At 43.5% G+C, this 13448-nt stretch overlaps 1 protein-coding gene across 4 annotated transcripts in view; it reads right to left on the reverse strand.

Annotated features, from left to right (window-relative positions):
• Positions 1-298: 298 nt before the first annotated feature.
• The window catches only part of MYO1B (myosin IB), a 715692-nt gene continuing 702542 nt past the window's right edge, over positions 299-13448 (reverse strand). For all 4 annotated transcript variants that reach the window (XM_085648784.1, XM_085648782.1, XM_085648783.1 and 1 more), the window contains one exon: positions 299-1737. In XM_085648784.1, the coding sequence (XP_085504910.1) occupies positions 1614-1737 (124 nt within the window). In that variant the 3' untranslated portion in view covers positions 299-1613. The remainder of the gene's footprint in view (positions 1738-13448) is intronic.

Genomic DNA, 13448 nt, shown 5'->3' on the forward strand with positions numbered 1-13448 from the left:
ATTAGGCGGTGATGTGGAGTGTTTTGCCAATATTTTTTCCAAGCATTCTTAAGGATGAATCCCTTCAACAGTACCTACAATTTAAGTATTTTAAAAAATTTATTTAACGTCCCGTGTTTGGAAGATGGTGCATTGAAACTCACAATTAGGCCATATTCTTCAACATTTTCTCAGGCATGTCAGACTCTCCCACTACAATTTCTGGTGGTTATTTTTGCTGGACCACTTTCAAAGTTCATCAGCTGGCATACTTTCCATTAACAAAACATGTGCAAATGAAAACTCCACAAGACAATGGTTTTAAATTTTGTTTCTGGTTTATAGACCATACATTGCAGTCCATTACAAGTTTCTCTCAACTTTGCAGTTCTTTTATGTAACTTATTGTGCTTCAAAGTTACATCAGGTACACAGCTAATATAATAAACGTTTTAAGTACAAAAATATGGTTATAATATTCAGGCACCAAATAGCACAGCATTTAACATATATCATAACACATTTTATGTACAGTTCGTCAGCCTTCAAAATGTAGACACTGCTGTATTGCAAGTATTTTCCATAACCTGACAAGTGTAGTGTACAACTGATACCACCTTCAAATCAATAACACTTACATGTTCCTGCTACATCAAATTTGCAAAGTACCATTCAATATAAATGTTCTAATAATGTATAGCATAAATAACTAACAATTAGTTTTATATGATTTATTGCACATTGGACAGGACATTCCTCAGTGTTTTAAGAGCTCTAGCTTAGGCATTGTTTAATACCTGCATAAATTATGGAAGCAAATACCATGAGTTTAATATCTAAACTTCCTGCAAGAGCCATTTAAATGGCAAGGGTAAAGATACTTAGAGCATAACAACTGAAGCGTACCGCTTTAAGTGCAAGAAACTACACTAAATTGTGGCCATCTTATCAAATTTTTAAAAGGATTATCCTTCACTATAGACAATGCAACATTGCTAATTTGAAGGTGCGTTTGAAACCTTTGCCTGTTTCCTTCAAATAATTATAAAAACTAAACTAACTGTACAGTCAGATCAGTGCTACGCAAACACTGTTGATCCTGTCAAAAGGTATGAGCAAAATATGTTTTTGCTAATACCTTAAAATGCATTACAAATACCACAGTGACTCATTTTAATATTTTTATCTAGGTTTCCGCTTTGGCAATACTCAGGAGTTATGGCACCAGATTTGTATGAGGAGATATGTTATCAAGGCAACTTTGGATTCACATACTTTTAAATGCTCTCCACTTTCATTATGTACGGTTATGTGCTTCTAGCCAGTTTAACAACGAAAATCCTTCAGCAATGAAAAGTTTTGTTTTAAAGATTGTAGTGAATAGGCATGAAAATAAAAATGGCTATTGCCAGACAATAAAATATGTTACTATGCAACACATCAGTGGTTAAAAGGTAAACCCATTCAAATAATAAAATATGAGATATTAAAAAGTCAATTGGAAACTGAAACATTTGGCTAAGGGTTTATGTCACCTGCAATTGGCTCCCCAAAATTACAACCAATTAAAAATAATTTCCGCCGTTGCACTGATGCAGATAAGTAAGTCTTGGAATGATCAGAAAATATGTCTATTAAGGCACTGCAACTTCCAAAAGCCGGTTCTTTTTCCGCTTGCAAGTTGGAATGTTGCCATTCTTCTGGTTTCCTTGTATGAATTTGACACAAACATTCTCCTGTTTGAACTGAACGATGAACCTAAAAGGCAACAGAAAAAAAAAAAAAAAAAATCAAATAAGAACACATTTTATGTCGCTATCACTCGTTGATGAGAGGGTTTATGAGGTGGGAGATTTTTGTGCTACTAGTGTGTCCAGTAAAAGCAAGTGAAAATACATACTTCCACATTAGGAGGCTAACCAACTTTAAAGCACCTAAACGGTAATCCCCCAGACAAACCAATTCTAATCATCTTTGTGCCAGAAAAAGTTGTTGGGGTCTCACCTCTCCTCAAACAAAGCAAAACGAGTTCAAGTTGTCGCGTTTCTCACCAAAGCATAAAAACACTGAAGCTATAGGTGTTTTATACCACTACAACTAATGTATGTAAAAAGTAACCCTGAAGGTGAACACCGCTCTGTTCGCTGAGTTTGCAGAGCTTTCCGCACTCGGCGGAGCACGCGGAGTTCCCCAAAACTCCGCCCTGCATAGAGGAGCAGGGTTTTTTTCCCCCCACGCTCGCACTTGTCAATGTCAAGTTGGCGAGCGCGAGCACAGAAAACCCACCTCCCGGCGAGATTTTACCTTGCTCGCGCTCGCCATGGTCTAGCTGGCCAGCGCGAGTGAGGGAAATCAACATCCTGGCAAGATTTCTCAATGCGGGTTGTCGGATTTCTCAATGCGAGTGGTCGTGGCAGGTCGCAACCACTCACGTTGAGAAACCTTCCGTTCATGTTAAGAAAGCTGCTGCTCGAGTAGAAAATCTACTCGAGCAGCAGAAAGGAAGCTGCGCATGGTGGAGTTCGCGGTGATTTTACAGCGCAGGACAGACACCAGGGGGTCAAAATTGGCATGACCCCAACGCACTCCGCCGCTTGCAGAGCTCTGCATACGCAGAACTCTGCCCAGGTTTAGCAAGAAGGCCTTACATGGGATACAAGCACCTCACACATTACAATGAAATTAAAATGTTTTCAAGATTTGTATTTCCTGTAATAGCCCACAGTATAGATTTGTTCCCGATTTGTACAGTATACTTTCTACCATTTGTAGCCGGGCTGCACAACGCAGTTGTCAAACAAGACATTGTTCTAACAATATACTTACAATATACTTTGGGTCCCCACCCCTTCAACAATTGGCTGTTTTTTTTACCAGTTTCTTTCAGCCTTTGGCTTCAGAATTTTTCAACTTAGAGTATTTCTTTCTCATCTGATGCTATTGGCTGCATCTTTCCCCCAACAAATGAGTGCTCATATTCAACTGCATGAGGGACTACTTTCCGAATACTGACTCCTCATTCCACTCCTGCTGGCTCCCTCCCATGTGTTTCGCATGAGCCCCAGAGGAACTGGGCTTTTAAAATTTCTTAGAAAAAAAAGACCGACTATGTTAAGTGTGTCTTGCCTTCAATATGATTCTCTTCTAGTTTATATGCAAGTGAACGATGGTGCCACAGAAGCCGTAGTTATAGTCCTTCCTATTTTTCCAGGTCACAGAAATTAAAGGAGGGCTACACTGAAGATTACCTTGCCATCTGACCTTTAATACACACAGAAATAAAAAATGGGATGTAGAGCATCATATACACAACCGCGCTTTTAAATTAGGCCTTCATCACCTTACACTGCAGGTGTTAAGCCCATACCAACTGGCTTGGCCAATACTAGTTTATATTCATAATCAAAGCAATTGGCGATTCCCATTATGATTAAAGACAGTACTACAAAAAGAGGTAACTCATGTAATTAAATGTGTAAAATACATATATATACAACATATACACACATACATATATGTATACACACACTTTTTTGAGGACATTGCATGAAGATTTGTCAAACGATGACAAAGATAAAGGCAAGTCAAAATGCTTTTCCTATGGAAACTGGGAATCACCAGTAGATTAGGGGAGGGAGGGGATCCAACAAGGATCCCTGCAGGGCTAAAAAAAGCACTCTTTTTGGTGGGATCTGCGTATCCTGTAGTTTTTTTTTTTTTTTTTTTTTTTAAACTGAAGTGCAGGCGCCCGTGGATTGTTAGTTATCGCCCCTAGGTGGGCCAGGTCCCAAGGGCATTTTGGTAATAAGGGAGGGGGTGCACGGGCTCCCCTCGTGCTGCTTAATATTGCCCAGCACTTCCCCGGGACTCATTTCTTTTTAAAAGGGGCCTCTCAGACCACCCTGGCACCGGGGACCACCATCTCCCCGCTGGGGCCACATTTAAGAAAGTAATCGCGGGAGGCTCTTGGACCCCCTGTGTCCAAGGCATCACCACCTACCTTGGGCTACTGTATTTTTATGGGTGGAGCCTCTAAGAACCCCTCCCTAGCCCCAAGGACCACCACCTCCCAGGGGCAAAAATGAATTTGCATTGGTGGGACTCAGAGAACCCCCAGATCCCCCTTCTGGAGCCATAGATGGCTCTGGGGATTACCACAACACATGGCTGGCACCTACTATGTGTCAGGGTCCCTGACCTGCACAACAAAAGCGGCACCTGTGGACAGCCAATTAATCCACAGACTATTAATGCCATTATGGGAAAAGCACCCACAAAACAAGACAGAATTCCATTCTGTTTTGCTCATACACAAACCACCTAGAATCTGATTATTCTCAAACAACATCCTAGGACAGACACAGGATGTTAACTCAGAGTGTTCCTCTTAGTATGGTACCACCTCTTCAAGAAGAGCGTACCATTTAGGAAACAATATTTGCAAGCATTCATACTACTACACATTGCACAACCTCCCCAGTGGTGTTACAGGAGGTGTTAAACATTGTGCAGGTACACCTGCTCTACATTTAGGAATGAAATTGATGGGTAATTTTGAGACAGTTTTCTCAATAGTTATGAGTAGCATTGGAGAAGAAGCTGCAGTTCTGCCAGTGCACCAGTGGTTGGCATTGATTTCTATTCAAGATCTCGAACAGGAACTTCCAAAGATTATTTCAGAAGTTTACACATCTGTGGACTGTCATATCTTAGGTTCTCAAGCTGTAAAGCCACAGCTAAAGGCAAAGAATTAGAATCCGGTAAAGAGAAAGTTATATCAGAGATAAAAAAAAGCATAAGATGAAACAAAAACAAAAACTGGATCTCGCAAGTATCATCCAGAATGGGTGGGTATAATTTGAGAGACTGTGATGAAAATTAGAAAGCCGGATTGGTATCAGTATTTTGATTACCCTTCTTCCTGGGACAGCAAGAGGAAAGGAGTGGACGGACTGGGTATCATAGAGAGGATGAAAATATCAAGCTGAACAGTGAACTGATGTGAGACGGTGAAGTTAGCATAAAAAAGGAAAAGAAAGGTTGAGAGTCAAAGACTCACTTTAAGGGAAAAAAAGCAGCAGAAAAGGAGCATGCCCTTCAAACTTCAGATTGCTCTATGGAATGGGATATAGAAAGTAACGCTTCAGAAGAACACAGCAGAATTGACAATAGTTCGCCAGATTCTCAAAGAACATCTGGTGGGGACTCAAAGTTAAAAATACATAAAAGTTAGGACTCTGAATGAACACAAACCCTCCAGAGAGATTGAAAGACATCTTCGCTGAGGATGACTGGAATCAGATTTTCGTGAAGGCTGCACCTCAGAGGTAGGAGGTAATAAGGCAACCATTTTCCTCCTTAGGACTTGAAGAACTCAGGGCAAAATAAACATAAGTGTGGGCTTTGAACGAGGCTCCTGTTTATAAAGAAACCAAGCAGGGTGGGACAAAGAAGGAGTAGTTTCTTTTCTGTAACTCCAGTTCTGTAGTAGGGGTATCTCTGTTATAGTCATAATCTAGTGAATAGTCCCGCCCATGTGCGTGGACCCCGGAGCAATAAAAATAATCTCTTAAATTGTCAAGCCATGCAGACCTGCATCTACACTTAAGAGAGTATTCAAAGACAGATAATGCAGCCTATATCCACAGGCTACACTGTCCAGGACTTCAACTAGAAAATTCCACCAACATCCACCAACAGCACTGCCTGCCCAGCTTTTTCCACAGAGAAAAACCTGCCTCTACCAGCAAAAGCCTCCGAAATGATAGAGAGGGAGGAATGGACAGACAAGCCCCATAGGTTGCCATTATGTGGCTCAGAATAGGATACTGTGCCTTTAAGAAAACTTTCCAGAACTTTTCCAGTATCCTACAATGCACAGCAGGTCCCTTTTACTTTCAGTTCTTTTTGAAGGCGTAACACGCCAGACTAGTAGCATTCCTTACATTAACATTCATCTCTCCACCGGGGAGGAGGGCGGGCGCTTAGGACTATAACAGAGATACCCCTACTACAGAACTGGAGTTACAGAAAAGAAACTACTCATTCTGTAGTAGGGGATCTCTGTGTATAGTAATAATCTAGTGAATAGAATGGCAAGCCCATCCCCACACCAAAACGGCGGTGGAGAAGACTACAAAATAATACCACTACTGTGCGAACAAATTTCGCAGCGAAGCCTGCCCAACCTGAGCATCTGCCCTGGCATCCGTGTCCAGACAGTAATGCTCAGCAAAGGTATGGACCGACCTCCAAGTGGCCGCCTTGCAGATCTCTGCAATCGGAACATTACGCAGCAAAGCAGTCGTGGCAACTTTGCCCCTGGTGGAATGAGCCTTAGGTTTACCCCCTAAGGTCTTATTAGCCTTCTGATAACACAATTGTATACAGGACACAATCCACAGAGAGATGGACTGTTTGGAGGTAGCAAGACCGGTTCTGACTGATCCATAATTGATAAACAATTGGTCTGACCTACGAATATCTTTGGTCTTATCAAGATAAAACTTCAACACCCTCCTAACGTCCAGGGAATGTAGAGACCTTTCCGCTGGAGAAGAAGGATTCTGAAAAAACTTAGGTAAAGTTATGGTCTGGTTGACATGAAAATCAGATATAACCTTAGGAAGAAATTTAGGATGAGTACGCATAACAACCTTAGCAGCATGAAATACCGTATAAGGTTCTAGGCAACACAACGCCTGAAGTTCACTCACCCTGCGGGCCGACGTAATGGCCACTAGGAATGCCGCCTTCCAAGACAGGTGCTGCAACGAAGCCTTGTGAATAGGTTCAAAAGGCTCCTTCATCAATCTGGACAGCACCACATTCAATTCCCATGAAGGCGAGGGAAGTCTAACAGGAGGGAACACTTTCTTCAAGCCTTCCAAAAAATCCTTGATCACAGGGATCTGAAAGAAGGAAGTCTGTGAAGGGTATTTCCTGTAAGCAGTCAAAGCAGCGAGATGGACCTTAATGGAATGGAAATTAAGGCCAGACTGCGCCAAATGCAAAAGGTACGGAAGGATGACATCTTCCTTACACGTCATCTGGTCAAAGTGCTTGGACTTGCACCAGATGCAGAACTTCTTCCACTTGTAAGCATAGGACGTTCTAGTGGAAGGTCGCTTAACCTCCTTCAGTATGTCCATACAATCTGCTGGTAGATTCAAATGGCCATATTGCACTATCTCAGGAGCCATGTCGCCAAACTCAAAGACGAGAGGTTGGGGTGCACCAACTGCCCCCCGAACTTCGTGAGAAGGTCCGGCCTGCACGGCAGCCGTATGTGAGGAAGGAGAGACCGGTGAAGCAGGTCCGTGAACCACCACTGTCTGGGCCATTCCAGGGCAATCAGGATCATCCGCGCCCCGGACTGGGACAGCTTGATGAGCACCGCCGGAATCAGGGGAATGGGCGGAAAAGCGTACAGAAAGCTGTTCGACCAGTCGATCCATTGCGCATTCCCCAGCGTCCCCCGCTGGTAGTACCTGGATGCGAAGTCTCGGCATTTGCTGTTTTCGGCGGTGGCGAACAGATCTACGTCTGGAGTTCCCCACCTTGCGAAGACGTCCCCTAGCACTTCATCGTTTATGATCCATTCATGGTTTTCCTGAATCAGTCTGCTCAGTGCGTCCGCCTGAACATTCTGCACACCTGGCAGATGCGTGGCCGTAATCGTCAGTCCTCGGGCCAGAAGCCAGTGCCATATCGACTGCGCCTCCTGCGACAGAGTGCGTGATCTCGACCCCCCCCTGCTTGTTGAGGTAATACATCGTGGTTGTATTGTCCGTCTGTACAAGCAGCGAGTTGGTCTGGAAGGACGGATGGAAGGCCTTTAATGCCAAGTAAACGGCTCTAAGTTCTAGGAAATTGATGTGGTACGTCGACTCCAACGGGGACCATTTTCCTTGTATCTTAAGTCTCCGGAATGCGCTCCCCAGCCGTGGAGAGACGCATCCGTCACGATACTCTGCGTGGGAATGTCCTTGTGGAAGGGAACCCCCTTGAGGAGATTCTCCGCCGAACACCACCACCTCAGCGACCGAAGAGCATGCAGAAACAGCCGTATCTTGTCGTCCCAAGAACCTGTCCTCTGATCCCACTGATCCTCCAAGCACTCCTGCAGTGGTCTCATGTGCAGCCGTGTGTGAGGCGTGAGGAAGATACATGAGGCCATCGATCCCAGCAGCGAAGACACCTTCCTCACTGTCGTCGATGGAGCGGTCATGAGAGCCTGAGCCTTCCGAAGGAGTGATAACCATCTCTCCTCCGAAGGAGACACGCTTGCTGACAGCGTATTGATGGAGGCCCCCAAGTACTGTATGCACTGGACCGGAGTCGGGACAGACTTAGACATGTTGACGTGCAACCCCAGCTTGTTCAAGAGAACGCACGTCTTCTGGAAGTGCGCTTGTGCTTCCGAGAAGGAGAAGGCCTTGATCAACCAATCGTCCAGGTACGGGTAGACAAACACCTTGTTCCTCCGCAGGTGTGCAGCTACCACTGCCATGCACTTCGAGAAGGTCCTGGGCGCAGACTTTAGTCCAAATGGGAGTACTCTGTATTGATAATGATTGGCGCCGACTTGGAATCGCAGGAACTTCCTGTGCTTCTGTGCAATGGGCACATGGAAGTACGCATCCTGTAGGTCTATGGCACAGAGCCAGTCTCCTCGTTGCAGCTAAGGGTAAATCTGGTGCAACGATAGCATGCGGAATTTCTCTCTGCGAATCCATTTGTTTGCTTGCCGCAAATCCAGAATGGGCCTGAACTCGTTCTTGTCCTTCTTGCGAACCAGGAAGAACGGAGAGTACAGACCTCTTCCCCTTTGAGACAGAGGTACGTCTTCCACCGCCTTTTTCCTCAACAGGATGTCTGCCTCCGCCTGGAGCTCTCGCAGTTGATACTGGGAGCTTACCGGCGGAATCGCTAGAGGCGGGCTGATGAACCGAAGACTGTATTTATTGCAAACAATATTCAGCACCCACTTGTCCTGAGTAATTTTTCTCCACTCTGCCAGAAAAGATTGAACGCTTCCCCCCACTGGAGTGGGTAACGGTTGCAGGGGAAGTAATCGCTCAGGGCCGAGACCCAGCCGGGCGCTTGGTCGCTGTAGCGGACTGCTGGCCTCCTCTACCGTTCTGGCGCTTCTGGAAGGGTTTTTCCGGAACTGCTGTTGCTGTTGTTGCTGCTGTCCCGAGGCCTGCCCACGCCCTCTGCCTGCAGCCCCGAACCGTCTCTGGAATGGGCGCTTTTTCTTCTCAGGCTTCTCTAACCAGACAGCCGTCAGGGTCTCTGCCTCAGTCTTCATGCGTTTTCAACAAGCAATGGGGTAACCCAGTATCCATCAGAACCTGGGCAGACTTATATCAAAATTACAATGGTTCTGTCGGGTAAAACCATATCCTGCTGGATATACAGCAAGATGTCTGAATGAATCAGAAGTGACACAAAGACCAAGAAACCTCAATATCCTTATATGAATTCATTCATTTATGAAATTTGTCATCAAAAATCATTTGCAAAGGCCATCACAATACAAAGACATAACAAATAATGACCAAAGTAAAAATTAGTGCTCAGTGAAATAAGTGCAAAACAAAATACAGTGTAATAGTACAAAAATATATATATTATTGTTGGCCAGCGAAACCAAAATTCATAGTAGTCATGCACACTGAAGCAATTCAATAGTTAAGGCAGGCTCTAAAGACTGGTCCGGGGAAATTGTCGACGTTTCAACCCTGTTGATGCACTACTAGTAAGTCGGTGCAGGTCTTCATCAGGACAAAAGTAACAAAAAGATGGCCTGTGAAGAATAAATTAACTTAAAGTCAGAAGTGTCACAGGAAACTGAAAAACTACCACTCAAGGGTAATTAGAGGTGGTGTCCCACTCACCTATACTCTGGGCGGGGTATTCAATCCTTTCCGCAGATAATGATTGATCTATAAATGAGTAGAATAAATTCAAAATTCCTACTCAACAGACTCGTAAAATTACAGAGCTATTAATATGGATTCAAATAGTATTCGTGGCAATTGAAGCTCACCTCAATAATGAACGTCGTGCTTATGACTCTGTCACGAAATAAATATTTTGTCTATTGCTTCTCGAGAATGGTCCAGAGTGATCCAATCTAAAAGCCATTAAGTTAAAAGGATACATATTATGTAATAAATCATAATCGTATCCAACTATTCTTCATTTACACAGTACTATTAAAATAGTTATAAAGGAGCTCACCTCTTGAAGCTCAAATGAGGCGAGAAAACGTCACTCAAATTGCTGTTACACTCGATCTGTCAAATAAAGATTGTGAATTAGGTATACGCTATTCTGGCTTAGCTTAATGTTATGGGAGTTCCAGAAGAGCTCTAGGTCTTGAGCTTACCTAAGTCCGAGTGATTGAACGGCATGCAAAACGTCTCAGCTCGTCCGTGTCTGCGAAAGACACGTTCGAAACGAGCATTGCATATATAACATCCATTGCGCATGTATCGCTGCGTCCATTGGCTGTTGCTAGGAAGCGACGTCTATGCACGTCTTCACGTGATCGTTGTCTTGACAACATTGAACGCCCAAGGTTGATATCTTTGCCAAGCCCTCTTCAATTATATGATCTTTACATCAAACCGGCACTGTTTTAAGGTGTACTCCCCATTCCGCAAAAAAGGACAACAAACGTTAAGGCAACACCTTCATTCCGTTAATCCTAATGCGCTTGTGCGCCATTTAGGCATTACGGAGCATGCATCACTGCGTCCATTGGCTGGAGCTAGGAAGCGACGTCTATGCACGTCTTCACGTGATCGTTGTCTTGACAACGTTGAACGCCCAAGGTTAATATCCTTGCCAGTCCCTCGTCAATTACATGATCATTACATCAAACGGGCACTGTTCTGAGGTGAGCTCCCTATTCCGCCAAAAAGGGAAAACACGGGCCGCCAGACGTTAAGGCAGCATCCTCATTCTGTTGATCCTACTGTGCTTGTGCGCCATTTAGGCGTTACGGGGCAACCTGAAACGATTATCCGTGATACTTATCGAGTATGCACAAAAGGTGCTCTCGATCTATAAACTATGTATGTGCCTCGAGAAGACAATCTCGCCATGAGTTAGATGTCATATATCTCACATTTTCCAAAGCGATAATTGGCAAATGTTGTTCATACATTAAAGACAATCCTTTCAGATTCAGGTGTTAAAGCAATTCAATCATGTTACAATTGAAATTACAATTTTCAGCATAACTTCATACATGTAGTTGGTCACATATAGATCTTATAATGTCAGATTTGTAAAATTGTATAGTCATTGAGAATTATACATTACATACATAGTGGGAGGTGTAGATTTGTTAACATATGTTAGGTGGAACCTACCAACCGTACAATTGATCATACATTTTCAAATGCTAACCAGAACCAGATTATAATTGCCCCATCTGTCTTGTTGTCTCCTCCATCTCGTTCAGCCCGTGGTCTATCAGGTCAAGCTGATGTATCCATCTACATTCTTTATAGTTCAAGCACCTCGTAACTGAACCACCCCTTACACTGGGAATAATCTTCTCAAGTACCCACCAAGTAAGATTGTGTGGAGCGTGTTGGTGTGTCATATAATGATCAACTAAGGGTGCCCCTTGTACCTTACATCTTATCCTGCTCATATGCTGTAAGATCCTCACTTTCACTTTGAGTGGTTTGGCCAACGTATATACACCTGCAGGGACATCTGATGGCATATATAACGTTGGTACTGTTACAATTTGTAAAGTGTGAGAGTGTATACGTTCTGTTGGCGTGTTCAAATGTAGTGCCCACATAGCATAACTCACAGGCCTTGCACTGTCCACATTTATGATGTCCAGTTACTGGAGGAAGACCAAAGTGACCTCTAAGGTCTAATGGTTTTGGTTCATCAAAATATGCACTGACCACTGTGTCTTTTATGTTTTTCCCCCTCTTGAAGGCAAAAATGGGGTTCTGTGTGGTCTGGATTTCACTTGCAACCAGGTTCCAATATTTCTTTACGATCCCTTTTATTTCGTTACTCCTGGTGTTAAATGTGGTGACACAAACCATTTTGTCTGTTTCTTTAGTTTTCTGATGGATTTCTAAAAGTTGTTCCCGGGGGCAATACTAGGCACGTTTTTTGGCTCGTTTTAGTAGTCCGGTCGGGTATCCCCTCTCTTTCAGACGGCTAGTTAATATCTCAGACTCCTTGAAATAGTCTGTTCTCCTCGTCCAATTTCTTCTGAGTCTGAGATATTGCCCATACGGGAGGTTATCTCGCAAACTGCGTGGATGGTGCGATTGATATTTCAATAGTGAATTCCTCTCCATTGGTTTGCGGTACAAATCACTGTACAAAAAACCTTCTTCGACTCGGAAGGTGACGTCCAAGAAATCTATGGCCTTGTTGTTACTGGTCATAGTAAACTTGATGTCATCGGATCTCATATTCAGCCAAGAGAAGAATTCATTCAAATTCTCATTACTTCCAGTCCAGATCATTATGACGTCGTCGATATATCTTTTCCATACCGAGATCGAATTGAGGTATGGATTTGCATGATTGTATAGGTGTTCCTCCTCGTAGTAATCCATATAAATGTTCGCCAGGCTCGGCGCATAGGTTGCGCCCATGGCTACCCCTTTACATTGGAAGTAAAACTGTCTTTTAAATACAAAGAAATTTTTGTTCATGGCAATCTCGAGTAGGGAGATTAGAAAGTCTGTGGGGATCCAATGAGGCCTTGGTCTGGTGTCTAAAGTTGTTCTGATGACTCGCAGTGCAGTATCTTGAGGAATCGATGTATAAAGTTATGATACATCCAGCGTCACCAAAATTTGAGTTTGTATATCGTACGCTTCGCCTTCCAGTAGTTGAATAATATGCATTGGGTCCCTAACAAACGATTTTGTCTGAGGAACAAATGGTTGCAAAAAATGGTCTATAAATTGGTTGAGTGGTTCCAATATAGACCCGCAACCAGATACAATTGGCCTGCCGGGTGGTTTAACAATCCGCTTATGAATCTTCGGCAGCGTATATATCGTTGGTATTCTCGGTTCCTTTTTGTTTAGAAAGTCATGCTCTGATTGGCTCAAAAAACCATCAGAAAGACCTTTCTTGGTAACTCTTGCTATCAAAGATGTAAGTACCGGGGTAGGGTCTCTTGGAGTCGGTTGGTAGCTATCACGCATCCCAAGTTGAAGTTCCAGTTCCTCCACATAGTCGCTGGTGTTTTGCAGCACAACCGCACCCCCTTTATCCGCTGCCTTAATTACAATAGAGTTATCTTGACTCAGTGAATGGAGTGCTAATTTCTCTTCCTTAGTGATGTTGAATTTTATATATTTCTTCACGTCAAGGATTTGCATCGTTTCTTGAAGTACAATCTTTTCATAAGCCAATATTCTCTCGCTCATCATGTATGCCCCTGGTGTAAAAGTTGAAGG

Source organism: Triturus cristatus, chromosome 3_2, assembly GCF_964204655.1.
Source record: "Triturus cristatus chromosome 3_2, aTriCri1.1, whole genome shotgun sequence".
Lineage (NCBI taxonomy): Eukaryota > Metazoa > Chordata > Amphibia > Caudata > Salamandridae > Triturus > Triturus cristatus.